The sequence below is a fragment of the Maniola jurtina genome, chromosome 21, assembly GCF_905333055.1.
Source record: "Maniola jurtina chromosome 21, ilManJurt1.1, whole genome shotgun sequence".
In the NCBI taxonomy this organism is placed as follows: Eukaryota; Metazoa; Arthropoda; class Insecta; order Lepidoptera; family Nymphalidae; genus Maniola; species Maniola jurtina.
In genome coordinates, this window is record NC_060049.1 from 3,335,564 (window position 1) to 3,351,567 (window position 16,004).

The window sequence follows — 16,004 nt, forward strand, 5'->3', positions numbered from 1 at the left end:
GGATTCCGTCCGATTAGGATTCACTTTGTTGTCTGTCTGTCTTTCGGTCCGTCTGTCTATCTGTCTGTCTATCCATCTGTACATTCTAAAACAGATTTTCATTTATTTAAATTAAAACACCCGAGTACGGAACCCTCGGTGCGCGAGTCTGACTCACACTTGCCGGTTTTCATATATAGGATTGGCTTGGGCATGACGATAATCATGCCAAGAAAGCAATTATGAGATCTGAGTGCGAACGCGCTTGCCTAGGAGATACCTATTCACTCTTGCCTTTAAGGTATTTAAGTTATAAGTGGTAGGAAAAACGGACGTTCGGAAGGGAGTTAAGAAGAAATATCAAGTATACTTTCGGTAGCCGAAACACCTCCTACGGAGCCTGGAATAAAATCTAACCCCGACTTCACGATATTCACGCAGTCTTAAATCCTATCCCTAGAATGTTTTTGTAAAGCGAAACCATGTAACTCACTAAAACGAACCTTCGAGGCCGTGTGGAGCGAAGAAGGAAGATGGCAAGCGAAGCGAGCCAGAGACTTTCAGAGTTTCCTTTTTATGCTCCGAATAAGTAATACTAGTTAAATTTCATACCTATGGGTTTTATTTAAAAAAAAATCTTTTCGACTCTACCACAGTAAACTCTATTTTGGGCTCAGACGTAGTCAGTACTGAAAATCGTTAATATTATGACGTAGTATTAGAATTTTCAGCTATGAGAAACGAGTTGTGGCTCTTTGAGAAAGCATTAAGATTCTTGCGGCAGTGTGTGAGCAGCTTTATATTCCACTTTGGGCTTTGATGACAGCTTTCAAGTGCTCAGTGGTTCTGCGAACGCGTGCCGAAGAATTATAAACTTTGACTTGCCTTCACTTTTGAATGCAAGGTTTTTCTTGACTTTGCTCATGAATAAGTATTAACAGGGCCCAGGGCTCTCTCCGTCACTTACTCCATACAATCGTAGTCACAATTTCATTTGAATATTAAGCAACCAAAGTCCATGAAATTTTGCAGACATATTCTAGAAACTAATATCTGTGCCTGTGGTGTTTTAGATTTTTCTAAAAATATGTAGTTTTAAAATTACAGGGGCTCAAAGATTTGTATGTGAATTTTTAAGACAGTGTAACTTTGAATCCGAATATTTTAACGGAAATCTGGAAAACCACAGGCATAGATATTAGTTCCCGGAACGTTTCTACAAAATTCCATTGAGTATGATTGGTTATTATTCCAATGAGAGACGAACTACGTTTGTATGGAGCGAGTGACGGAGAGACCCCTATTAAAAATCGACTCGAATTCAATCTTTCTGGCGCAGAGGTAACAAATTCTTATTCGGAACGAGGTTCCGGGTTTGATTCGAGTTTGAGATCAGTATTTTTATCATAATCTGTGAACAATGTATGTAAATAAGTAAATGGCACGGTGTAATCCTTTATGAGTCGCCAACAAACTGCTGATAAATAAATTAAAAAAAAAGTTTTCATGACATGATAAGGTTCAGTACCTACTGGATAGGTACATGATTTTGAGACTCGATCTATTTTGAATACTTATTTAAAAAAATCTAAATAATTATCCAAGTTAAGACTGAAATAAGGTTTTTTTCTGTCTAGGAAAATAAGGCAAAAAAAAAAGAAAAGCAACCTACTAAACAAACTTCTTGTTAATACTTTTATGTACGTGTTGTATTTACTCATAATCATAAGGTCAAGAACCTTAACCTAACGGTATACATGCAAAGCAAGAAAGCGTGCTGGTAAACAAACCTTAAAGCATGCTACACACAAAGATTATAGCGGAGTAAAAAATTCACGGCTTGTTTGCAACCGTAGTACCGTACCCTATCCTGCACATATTAGCATTCCCTTCATGTACGATGCCGTATAGAAACCAAAGTATATGGGTTTAGTAAAAACTGCCCATTCCAGGTTAGCCCTTAGACTGCATCGTCACTGATCCCAGGTAAGATTGCAGGCAAAAGCTAATTTTTTATTACAATTTAAAAAAAAAAATTGCAAGACCTTTAACGTTCGTTTTACGTGCGAGACACCACGGTATTGGCAGTGCTGCAAATCAACAAATTCCATATGTTACTTGCCGCGCAAAGTTCAATTTTTAACCCCCGACCCAAAAAGAGGGGTGTTATAAGTTTGACGTGTGTATCTGTGTGTCTGTGTATCTGTGTATCTGTGTATCTGTCTGTGGCATCGTAGCGCCTAAACGAATGAACCGATTTTAATTTAGTTTTTTTTGTTTGAAAGGTGGTTTGATCGAGAGTGTTCTTAGCTATAATCCAAAAAAATTGGTTCAGCCATTTAAAAGTTATGAGCTCTTTTCTAGTTTTCTTGTAGAAAAGAAGGTTAACTGACCGTTAGGTTCATAATATTATGTCAATTGACAAATGTCAAGCTGTCGAGATGGACGTTACCTAGATACATAATTATTTATTTGAAAACTTTGAAAACAATGTTTTGGAAAACTCAGATACTTTGGATAGCTATAATCCTAGAAAATCAGTTCAGCCCATGTTCAGCCGTTTGAAAGTTAGCAGCTCTTTTCTAGTTACTGTATCCTTCACTTGTCGGGGGTGTTATAAATTTTTAATTTACACTTGTAAAATGTAACTATTCGCTAACAGTTCATGACTACTGACTTATGACTTGGTATCATTGAAATGACACTGCAATAAGTCGAAAGAGCAGTTTTGAGAAAACCGGCGGTTGGTCGACTGAAAACATCTCTCCGCTCCGCGGGGAAACCGGTTCTAACTCGTATTATTAATCAACTTTTCGGCTTCGCTCCGCTTCAGTGGAAATGCACCCTTACGAGTCTCATAGAAAAGCTATTCCAAAATTTTCGTTCGAATTCGACCCGGACCGCTTATGACGGCCTCTGTGTGTCTGGTGCTTAAAAAAGATATCCAATTTTATTTTAATTAAGAATGTACAAAATACCAATATATTATAAGTATAATGAAGAATCTCTTAAAAATTAATTTATGCTAATTTTATTTTTATGTAACGTTATATTTTTTATTTATATCTTTAGTCTAGATTCTAGATAATATGCTTTATGTTGTTTGTTAACATAAAATTAATTCACTTCATATTAAAACACAGCTTTTAATCTGGTTTTGAATTTTTTTTAAATCTAGAAATAGAATGAGCTAGATAGTGGTGCGTTATTATATTTTAAAACACCATTATCTAGCTACATTGCTATTATTATTATAAGTTATTTATAATTTTATTTATAATATATTAATAATTTTAAAAAAATTATAGAATACGACTGGCCTGCCCTACGTACATAGGTATTACTTTGACTTTGTTCAGACTTAAGTTTCAGTTAAAAACTTAAAACGAGATAGATTTATGTCAGCGATATGACGCTGTCTCGTTTTAACTGTGTCCTAAGTCAAAGTTCGTTCTATAAATAGATCTCAGCCTATATAAGAACCCTGAAAATACAGTCTTTTTTTTTGGGCAATCCCATTAAAAAAGTAGAATCTAAGATGCTTTAATTTGGCAAATCTTGATTTAATTTTCGTTTATCCCTTTCTGACACTGCCTCAGTCCAAAAAATTGTTAAAAATGAATAAAATAAGTAGGTAGGCAGACCGCACCTACCTAAGCTTTAATTTCAAATGACTCGCTTGGTTGAACTGTCGAGTAACAGGCATAAAGTTAGTCATGTCGAGATTAAAAAAACTTTAATCTTGTTAGTGGCTGCACGTGCACGTAAAACATTCGAGGACCAAAAAGTAATAAGTGTAAATTACTTTTACGCTTTTAGGGTTTCGTGATATCAAATATTGATTATTCAAACAACTTTAAACTTCCCGAAAATGTAAATGAAATGAAATAAAATTATTTACTTGCAAGAAACATTGTACCTACATAAGTTGATGAAAACATAATAATTAAAATATCCATACTCATATTATAAATGCGAAAGTGTGTCTGTCTGTCTGTCTGTCTGTCGTGTCTATCAAGAAACCTATAGGGTCTTCCCGTCGATCTTGAATCATTTGGCAGGTAGGTAATTCATATAGCAAAAGTACAGGAATAAATCCGAAAACCGCGAATTTATAGTCATATCATTTAAAAAAATTAAAATGTTTCAATTTTCAAAATAAAATAACTATACCAAGTGGGGTATCATATGAAAGGGCTTTACCTGTACATATTAAAACAGATTTTTATTTATTATGTCTGTCTGTCTGTCTGTCTGTCTGTCGTGTCTATCAAGAAACCTATAGGGTACTTCCCGTCGACCTAGAATCATTTGGCAGGTAGGTAATTCATATAGCACAAGTACAGGAATAAATCCGAAAACCGCGAATTTATAGTCATATCATTAAAAAAAAATTAAAATGTGTTTCAATTTTCAAAATAAAATAACTATACCAAGTGGGGTATCATATGAAAGGGCTTTACCTGAACATCCTAAAACAGATTTTTATTTATTATTATGTAAGTATAATAGTTTTTGATTTATCGTGCAAAATGTTGGAAAAAATACCCGAGTACAGAACCATCAGTGCGCGAGTCTGACTCGCACATGACCGGTTTTTTTTTAAATAAAATAGTACAAGAATGAGCTTTGCCTATCTGGAGTTGTATAAAATCTTTATCCTTATCTATACTTAATAAATAAAATTGGAGTGTCTGTCTGTAATTTCGAAATAACTACCTCATATTATTAAGCTCATATGGTTATTTGAACGATACCAACACTGAATCACACGTTTTTAAAATTTTTGTCTGTCTGTCTGTCTGTCTGTTTGAAAAGGCTAATCTTTGGAACGGCTGAACCGATTTTGACGGGATTTTCACAGACAAGTAGAAGATTGACCAGGGTGTAACATAGGCTACTTTTTTAGCCGACTTTCAAAAAGGGAGTTGTGTTTTTCTACCTATGTACACAGAAATCTCCGAGATTTCTGAACCGATTTGCGTCATTTCTTTTTTAATCGATAGAGGAACTTTGCGACATTGTTTCATAAAAAATTTGGAGTCCAACTCCTCAATCCTGATGCTGCAGGGGATCTGACCAATCCACGCGGGCGAAGCTGCGGGCATCAGCTAGTTATAATTAAGTTTGAATCAACCTTACGTCCTTACGTCCATAGCATGAGCAGCAGCAATCAAGTCTCAATAATACCAGCTTTAATTCACTAATGATTTGCGACTTGGATCGCTTTAGGCGTTTCTTGGAAGGCTGTATGTTGTATGTTCACTTCGGAGAATCTAAGCTACACCAAAAAAACTTGTTTTATAATTCATTATAGCCACACGCTTGACCACTTTCACACCTGATGGAAAGTGATGATGTGGCCTAAGATGCGACGCGTTCATCTATAAGATGCCTATTCACTCTTGTTTTAAAAACACCCAGATCAAATTATTGGCAGGAATTACGAAACACAGATCGTGGAAGAGTATTCCAATCCTTAGCAATGCATATGAGGAATTAAATTAAACAACAATAGCAACGACAAGTGTAAATTAAAAATTTATAACACTCCTGACAAGTGAAGGAAGGTTACAGTAACAAGAAAAGAGCTGATAACTTTCAAACGGCCTGAACCGATTTTTTTTGGATTATAGCTAAGAACACTCTCGATCAAGCCACCTTTCAAACAAAAAAAACTAAATCAAAATCGGTTCATTAGTTTAGGAGCTACGACGCCACAGACAGATACACAGATACACACGTCAAACTTATAACACCCCTGTTTTTGGGTCGGGGGTTAATAAAACAAAGAAGTTAAAAAATAAAATTGCAATGATCCAAGGCACTGTTTTACTTAATTTTAAAATTATTCAAAGGTGTTAAAAAATAAAAAATAAAAGAGGTAAGTAAAAAAATAAAATTGCAATAATCCAAGGCATTGTTTTACATAATTTTAAAATTATTCAAAGGTGTTAAAGAATAAAACATGAAAGTTTTACCATAATATCACACCTATATACCTACATAAATACATAGTACGTTACTACCTGCCAGACTTAATATTATTTTGGGCGATTTCCACCACGTATTTATCCTTGTAAGTAATCATAAAATCTTTTTTATCGTCCTAAGCTTTTAGTGAGCTGCAATTTGCTATATCGACGGCTTAGAGTGAAAACCTCGTAAGTGTAAAAGAAGTAACTTTTCAGGAGGAAGAAAAAACTGCGTGCTGTAAAATTAGAAGCGAGTATTTACGAGTTTCTAGTTACGAGTATCGAATGAACAAATTAGTCAGATCAGGATGTGCGTTGCGAGGTTTTCTTCCTAGAAACGCAATTAAATAAATTTGAGCAACAAAAATGCATTCCCGAGGTTTTCACTCTAAGACGACGCTATACATAGATAGGTAGGTACATTATGTGGATTTCGTTGATATAAATCTGCTTAATGCATCTATAAATATCTATCTGAGGATAAAATATAATGTTTTTATTTTTATTTCTTTTTAATCATGAATCTTCTTTTCAAAAAAAGTAGGTATGATATTCCAAAAAATTCTAATTTAATCAAAATCTGTTTTACTTTTTATTGTGTCCTTCAATACTTAAACAAGACTGCATTTCTTATCTGTAGGTACTAATCTTAAATTTTTTTGCTTATTTCATTTTAAATTTCATTTTTGTCGCACCGAATGTCATACATTACAAAAAGTTTTTCTAAATAAATCGATTAAACAACGAAAACAACATGAAATATTTAATCAAAAACCCCATCTTTAGGCTGTTTACATTAATTAAAAACCAACTAAAAAAATTAATAAAACCCTCAACTCGACAACAGATAACAAACGCGAGGATCTCAAATTCAATTTCGAATTTCGAAAAGGAACAAACCGAACAAACAGTCAAACAAAGATCGGTAAACCACATTGTGTTTTAAAAAAAACTTCATTTCATTTCTACCAACAATGTTACCGCGTAACTCAGGTAGCGGGGCTTAATAAAATACGTCCATGTTTTATTTTTTCTTGGTTTTTTTACTCTGTGTCAGACACCGGCTTGGAACAGGTTTGTTGCCGTCTCTCTCTAACCTGGTTAGATAGTTTCTTTTGTCTCGTTTATCAAATAGAGCTTGCAATCGTTTTACTATGGCTTTACTACATGCATTTATGTAGTAACCTAGTAGGTTTTGTAGGTAGACCGTATGCAATGTGCATTGTCCGTTTTTAGCTTCATTCTGTTTGCGTTCTCATTTGAATACACAAAATAGGTAGGCAAATAGAGTGATTGAGGTATCGGATCGATAATTCCAAATTAAAGTAGGCAGGTACCTAGCAGATTTTTCATTTAGTCAATGTTTTCAGAAAAAGTTTGCATGAGTAGTAAGGTAGGCTACCCTCATAGAGCCTACTCAAGCACTAATAATCTCGACGTAGTAGGTAGAAGCACAGCTTCACTCAGATGGTATTTGTGAATATTTTCTTAGTAGTACAACTAGTGAAAACCTACATGTAGACTAGTAGGTACCTAGTACTACCTACGTTAATTATGTCAGTATCTGTATAATAGCAAGATCTCTCGGCAAGATTAAAACTGCAAAACTCAAAAAGCTTGTTTTTTGCGTGCTTTCTATACCTACTATCCAATGACATAGTAAATAATGCGAAAACTGTAGTACCTATGCTAGATAATACATAATATTATTCAATGTGCAATAATATTTCTTCGAAATCTGTTTTCATTATTTTATTGTATAAAATATCTTGTATAGGTTAGAAAAAAATATTTTTTCCGTAAGAATGCTTTTATTTCCGGTATAAAAAGTAGCCTAAGTGTTAATCCAAGGTATAATCCATATCCATTCCGAATTTCAGCCAAATCCGTTAAGTAGATTTTGCGTGAAAGAGTAACAAACATACATACACACACTCAAACTTTAGCGTTTATAATATTAGTGTGATGGAAGTAGTTCAACAGATATGCTATGTGTGGAAGATAAAGTAGGTATTATAAATAGAATAGAATAGATTTTTATTCAATTAGACTTTTACAAGTGCTTTTGAATCGTCAAATAATTTACCACTGGTTCAGAATGCCGTTCCTACCGAGAAGAACGAACAAGAAACTCGGCGGTTGCTCTCATCGTACCTGCAATCATCGTACCTCAACACAAACGCATCATCTACAGAATACAATACAACTCATGAACACCTTTCCTACATTCAATTGTTATTTTACCAAGAACCAGTACCCACGCCGCTCGGGTAACACAATATCACGTGCAAATCAAGACGCGCTGATTTCTGATAAGATTAACATAATACCTGCGGTGCTTCAAAGTAAACCAACCCTATGACGTTCCACTAACCGAGCGATACTATACTAAGCGAGAATTTTATTTTACAGAATATTAGTTATGCTATTCATGACTAAAATTCCCCTTTCACCTCCAAATAAGCGTAAAGCTTGTGCTAGGAGTAGGTACGACAATAGTGCAACGGGTGGGGTTTGAACCGGCGACCTTTCGGAATTGAGTCCGCTCCTCAACCGTTGAGCTATTGAGGCTATTTTCTGACAAAGATAAGCGTAGAGGAACGAACTATCGTCCTCGGATGACAACAGTCCGTTGTCCTGTTATTACTACTCGTCATCATCACTCTCAATTGGTCACTAGCCCCCTACTGAATACGGGTATCCGCTTAGAGTGAGAAGAACGTAGGCCGTAGGCCACCATGCTGGCCAAGTGCAGATTGGCAGACTTCACAGCCTTTGAGAACAATATGGAAAACTCTCACGCATGCAGGTTTCCTAACAATGTTTTCCTTCTGCTCATTTTATAATTCCCTATCGGATGTCTACGTCATAATAGCTATCTGCATGCCGAATTTCAGCCCGTTTGAGCTGTATGTTTATAGATAGTCATTCCTTTTATATTTACATTTGGATAATATCAAAGTATGTCTGTATAGCTTACACATGTTTATTGTACTACTAGCTGACGCCCGCGACTTCGTCCGCGTGGATTTAGGTTTTTCGAAATCCCGTGGGAACTCTTTGGTTTTCCGGGATAAAAAGTAGCCTATGTGCTAATCCAGGATATTATCTATCTCCATTCCGAATTTCAGCCAAATCCATCCAGTAGTTTTTTCGTGAAGGAGTAACAAACATACACACACACACACACACACATATATACAAACTTTCGCCTTTATAATATTAGTGTGAAGTGTGATAGTGTGATCTTTGGCTATTATCTTAGGAAACCTTTATTTACCTTTAGCTTCCATTTCGCTTTACGAGTATAGCAAGTGTACTGGAATTGTGCCCTATACTAAAGCGAAGCTCACGCATACGGTCAAGTTACATAAAGCACATCTTTTATTTCTTCACTTTTCTAAAGTGCAACTCTATGCATTGGTTATACGATCTACTCTAACTTTATTACTAAAGAATAGTTAGGAAAATGATCTGGGAAATAAAAACTATGGTTGTCTGTCTATATAAATATTTTCATACATATACATATGTATGAAAATACATTGTACATTATAAAACAGTACCGCAAAAGCTGCTTACCTACTCAATTCAATTCTTTAGTTTCAACGAAACCTTAGTCTTCGTAACTTTTGTTCTAGGTTTATGTTAGTGAAAACATTTTGAGAATGATTACCAACGAGATTTAAAAAAAAAAATTATTTAAACACTTGCGCTTGGCTGCAATCATACCTGCTGGCAAGTGATGATAGGGTCGTTCTTACCTAGAAGATGACTTGAAAGTATCTATATTGAAATTGGAAGGGAAAACTGTACACAATCCGGGTATCTTTAGAACAAGAGTGAATAGGCACCTTCTAGGTAAACGCGTTCCATCTTAGACCATATCATCACTTTCCATCAGGTGTGATTGTGGTCAAGCGCTTGCGTATAGTGAATAAAAAAAAAAGTCGCAGGCATCAGCTACCAACATATTTTTGTATTGTTTCAACATATCTTATTAAATTCAAATTAAATGCAAGTTAACGATGCTAATAAACTATACATTAATAGAGGGATTATACATTTATTAATTTGAACAAAAGTAAATTTCGATGTTTCTCCTAAATGATTTTAATCCCAAAAAATCGACCAGCCTTTTCAGATATCGATTTGGAGTATCGATTTATTTTAACCTTTGTCGTGTCGATTTTTATGGCGCCGTAAATAATCGTAAACGTCGATCAACTGTCGTTAAATTTTACAACGCGATCGCCATTTTGTATTCGCTTAATTATTTATAATAAAATATATTTTAAGTGTTCAAAAAAAGTAAAATTAATGCACTGTTCAATATTTAATGCACTTTACTGCAAGATTATACAAATTGGAAAAAATTATTTCTTTTTTTGAGATGACAAAAGATTTGCGCTTGAACCGCTTGATACGATTTTTAACCTCCGACCCAAAAAGAAGGGTGTTATAAGTTTGACGTGTCTATCTGTGTATCTGTCTGAGGCATCGCAGCTCCTAAACTAATGAACCGATTTTAATTTAGTTTTTTTTGTTTGAAAGATGGCTTGATCGAGAGTGTTCTTAGCTATAATCCAAGGAAATCGGTTCAGCTGTTTATTAAAGTTATTTATTTTTAACGGGGGTTAAAAAAAAATAGAAATCCTTGCGAAAATTGTAATAAGATAATAAGCTACCCGTGCGAAGCCGGGACGGGTCGCTAGTCTGAATTAAATTGACAGGTCTAAATCTATAGTGTTATCTTTTTCCGCAGGGAGCATTAAGAAAGGGATAGCAATAGACTTATCACACCGGGAATCGAACTCGGGACTCAGAACATTTTTCTCTTTAACCCCTGACCCAACTGACTCTTTTTGGGTCTTAGTTTTTCGCATTTTGATCTCAACAGCTGCTATATCTTTAAGTTTAGTTTGTAGTTAACCCCCGACCTAAAAATAGGGGTGTTATAAGTTTGACGTGTGTATCTGTGTATTTATCTGTGGCATCGTAGCTCCTAAACTAATGAACCAAATTCAATTTAGTTTTTTTTATTTGAAAAGTGACTTGTTCGAGAGTGTCTTAGCTATAAACCAAGAAAATCGGTTCAGCCGTTTGAAAGTTATCAGCTCTTTTCTAGTTACTGTAACCTTCACTTGTCGGGAGTGTTATAAATTTTTATTTGTTAATTTTGACTCACAGTTTCTTTTTCTTTGTTTCAGATTACTGGACGTTAAGGAAACACGGTGACGCTGCATTGAGTGACAAAGAAAATTAGTTCATAAAATAAAACTTAGGCTCAAGCCACATTGCCGCAGAGTCGACGCAAAACGTCGCGTCTTCTTAAATGTTGCAAAGTAAACCAAACTTATTGCCACTATATAGTGTTCGTATTTGTAAGGAACTAACTCAACAAACCAAAACAAATTGGCACGGTTCTCCTTCATTTTCATTTACAAAAATTTGTATATTATATAGTGGCGATAAAGGTCAGTGTAATTTTGCCACATTTTAGAAAAGACGCGCCGCTTCACTTCTACTCTTCTTCAATGTACCAGGCGGTTAATACATATTATAATACATAGCCTGTACGAAGTATCAAGTTCTAAATTATAAAAGAGAACCAATTTATTAAATATTTAATAATTTTTAATATTATAAGTGTAGCTTTTTAAGCTTTGTATTTGTCATAAGAAGAAACTAGTTTTTTAAATCTGTCCTTTTTTACGCTTATGTCCTGGACAGAGTTTGATGCAGTTAATTTATAAGTAGTTTAAGAAAACATTGATAACATAAAATGTGGAAAGGATCTCTCAATATAATCTTTACCTCAACTTAGATTTTACTTAAAATTGTTTATTATTGAGTGCTTATGAACTTAACAAGTTAATAATATATGAAGTTAAAGAAACTTAACATAAGGAATTTAATATTATTTTTCAAAGAATAACTTGCACATAGATACATATACTAATAATTTTTAGATGAGGCTAAAAAAGTAATATTTCGTAATTTTATTTGGACTAATCTGACATATTATTTCACATTTCCAAATTATTATTTAACAAAATTCCAAATTATATACTTACTAAAGAATCTTACAATCTTTAACTATATAATGAGGCGATTTTAAATTGAAGCGACAATCAAAATACAACGTGCCTTAGTTTTTATACGGAAGTAAAGACAGCCTTATATTGAACATTGGACAGTCTTTATATTGAAGTGATAACGTCCAAAACAAAATTAAAAAAAAAACAAATAATGTCTAAAACGATTAACATTAGGGCTAAAAATTGCCAAGCAAAAAAACGTAAACGTAGACTGTGAATATAATGTAATTATTGTGTAAAAGAGTAAAATTATTATCAAAACTAAAATAAGCATCAAGACGTAATGTGGTAGAGGTGAAATAATGTGTTAATCTATAAAATAAATTAATAAATAAAATAAAATACATACTAGCATGTTCTAAACAATTAAATTCTGCTACGTAATGTACGAGATCAATCTGGAGCTCGGGTTAAAAATGTTCAAAGGGACTATATTTTTTAACATTTTTGTATAACCTAGAATTTGGTTAGAGGGCTCTCTCCGTCACTCGTTTCCACTCGTTTCATACAATAGTAGTTCCGATTTCATTTGAATATTAAGCAACCATAGTCCATGAAATTTTGCAGACATATTCTAGAAACTAATATCTATGTCTGTGGTTTTCCAGATTTCTGTTAAAATATTCGGTTTCAAAGTTACACGGTCTTAAAAATTTTCATACAAATCTTTGAGCCCCTGTAATTTTATAACTACATATTTTTAGAAAAATCTAAAACACCACAGACACAGATATTAGTTTCTAGAATATGTCTGCAAAATTTCATAGACTTTGGTTGCTTAATATTCAAATGAAATTGGAACTACGATTGTATGAAACGAGTGGAAACGAGTGACGGAGAGAGCCCTGTTAAAAATTGTGGGTTGTATTGGATTCAAGCTTTTGACAGACCATAGTCAGTCGGCGGCCAAATCATTTCGAGCGAATGAGCCACAACGCACGCCTTGTGTTCGGCGAATTTGACGCGGCGCGACGCAACGCTGTGCTTAATCTCTGCCGCATTATGCCTTGACCTTTACAATTACATGTAAAATTTTAATAAATAACAATAAGCATGGAATTTATAGATTTTTGCATTTGCTTGGCGTTTGCCTGGAAAAATATTTCTCAAAAATTCAAGAACAAAAAAAAAATGTTGCGTCCATTAAATAGAACAATAATTAAGTTTTTTTTATGTAGAATCTAGTCTGTGATCTCTGCAATATTTTTTAAACTTCGCATGAATAAACGTAAAAGCTTCCTAATAATATGCTTAGGAATAAGTTAGGTTAAGATTAGATTTTCCAAAAATGTGTTAAAAGGTATTTAAGTACAGATTACTAAGGGTTACAACATGCGGGCCACATTTTGGCATCCGTTAGCATAGTAGGTATATTATGTATCTTCATGCAAAATTATTATTGTGCACTTAAAATCTTTTTAGTGTACCAAAATTGGGTTGAAATATTAGCGTATTTGTAAAAGTCTTGCAAAGAAATCATTCGTTCAGAACTTCAAAAATATCTATAAATATTATGTGTCCCTATCGCTGTTAGAGCAGCCCAAGGCTGGGGTATTTAAAAGCCTTATTTTATTAACTTTAACTCCTTAAAAAAAATGACTTCAAAATGATAACCTACCCTTAAATCCTGTAGTTATTTACCACCTTTAAAGATAGTATGTTAAACAATGTACTTGTAGAATAACATGTAATAAAAATGGATTTCTTTTTCTTTCATTTGTTAAAGTGTTGGTTATTATTAATTATTATTAATAATATAATTAATATATTTTACTAGAATGGTTGAAGTGAATGAAGTGGTCAGATGTCAACATTCTTCTGTAATATTTAGTATGTATAAAATCTATGAAAATCGCTAAAATAGCAGCATAAAATAATTATAACAATAACTTTTATTTTTAAAACATTCTTAGTTCAATTACTTAATACAAGTTTTTCTACCTGGGTAAACTTAATATCTTTCTTAGATTTTTTATTAATAAATGTTTTTGATCCGTTAAAATACCAAACACAATCACCACTAACATAATAATGAACCACCGTTTAGTGCTTTTATTGCCTTTATTGTGGGGCCTTATGATTTTGACTTTATCATCAGTACGATAAGTAACAAACCTCAAAATTTTCTGAGGTCAAAGGGGTTTGTAAGCTTTTAATAGCATAGTGGGCAGCTCGGCATTTTATTTTTATGGCACAATAAAATTTGTACACCTACTACTTGGGGTTTTATGTCCAATTATCTTAATAATGGGATTTTCATGGCATTTTTGGTAATTTATATATGTAATGGATTTATACAAGTTTTACTGTGCCACGTAATTAAAAAATAAAAAAAAATGGCGATTCGTTCACATGCCAGCCACATACCACAACGTTCAAACCTCTTGGCACCTATTCATAATACTTATATTGGTATGAATTTGTTAGTTTGATAATCATTTATTATTATTGTAACATGTCACTGTGAGTCCGAATCATAATATTCGCCATGATACAACGCGATAAATCGTAAAAATGAGGCCCAGCTATTTACGCTCTAATAGTAATTTATTTAAACCACCGAATGTTTATAACATGGTAGTACATACACTTTGTTTTAGCCATGAATAAAACAAAAAAAAATTACCACTAGGTATTTTGTCATATTTTTGTTAATCTGGATCAAGTCCATAATTTAAACGTTTGTAAATTAAATTAATTAGATACTTAACACATGATAAAACGAATTGTTATACCTAATAATATACTTACTTCTTAATATTAATAAAGCATTTTATTAATTTAAACTGCGTTTGTTTCATTTCAAGTCTAACTTCTCTCTCTAAAAAATCTCAAAAGCACGCTGATTTCCTTAAAAAAGTTCCCGCCTCGCGCACTGAGGGTCCCGTACTCGGGTATTTTTTCCAACATTTTGCAGGATAAATCAAAAACTGTTATACATAAAAATAAATAAAAATCTGTTTTAAGATGTACAAGTAAAGCCCTTTCATATGATATCCCACTTGGTATAGTTATCTTATTTTGAAAATTGAAACACATTTTTTTTTTGGTTTAAAACAGATTTTCACAAATGTTAAAAATACTTAAATACTTATAAATTTTATTATTAATTTAAGCCTTTTTTTTTAATGATGTAACCACAAATTCGCGGTTTTCAGATTTATTCCTGTACTTGACTACTATAAGACCTACTTACCTACCTTTCATGATTCTAGGTCAACGGGAAGTACCCTATAGGTTTCTTGACAGACACGACGGAGAGACAGACAGACAGACAACAAAGTGATCCTATGAGGGTTTCGTATTTCCTTTTGAGGTACGGAACCCTAAAAACAGTTACGTGGCCCAAAGAAGCACCGAGTAGAGAATGGTGGAAAAATCGGAGGAAGACCTTTGCCCAGACGTGGCAAAAATAATTATAACTCAAGTAAATAGTACAGTGTATAATACTTACATAGACTTATATATGTATTACTTCGAGACTGGAAGTAATATGTAAGTCTATGACTAATCTAATAAGTATATAAGTATACTGAGTACTCGAAGTTCGAGTACTCAGTAATTATTTTAATTACGAACGCCTACGGAACACATGATAGCTCTTCTTACGATCGAAGTTTGGAGTTTAAGAAGCGCCTATTATTATAAAATAGCAAGTTCTTTGATAGTCTTAAGAAGAATTCCTTGAGTGAAAGCCAAGAAAATTTAACATATCGATTATTTTGTATAATCAGCGTCTATTCTCTACTAAACTTATAACTTACTTCAAAACAATGATATACAAGTGTAAATTAAAAATTTATAACATCCCCAACAAGTGAAGGTTACATTAACTAGAAAAGAGCTGATAACTTTCAATCAGCCGAACCGATTTTCTTGGATTATAGCTAAGAACACTTTCGATCAAGCGACCTTTCAATCAAAAAAAAACTAAATTAAAATCGTTTCA

General features: G+C 33.4%; 1 protein-coding gene across 1 annotated transcript in view; it reads left to right on the top strand.

Moving 5' to 3' along the window:
• LOC123876193 overlaps nt 1-12,217 on the top strand; it is a 43,957-nt gene extending 31,740 nt beyond the window's left edge. Inside the window, exon 2 of the mRNA XM_045922373.1 lies at nt 11,165-12,217. Within this exon, the coding sequence (XP_045778329.1) occupies nt 11,165-11,220 (56 nt within the window). The 3' untranslated portion in view covers nt 11,221-12,217. The remainder of the gene's footprint in view (nt 1-11,164) is intronic.
• Nucleotides 12,218-16,004: the final 3,787 nt, after the last annotated feature.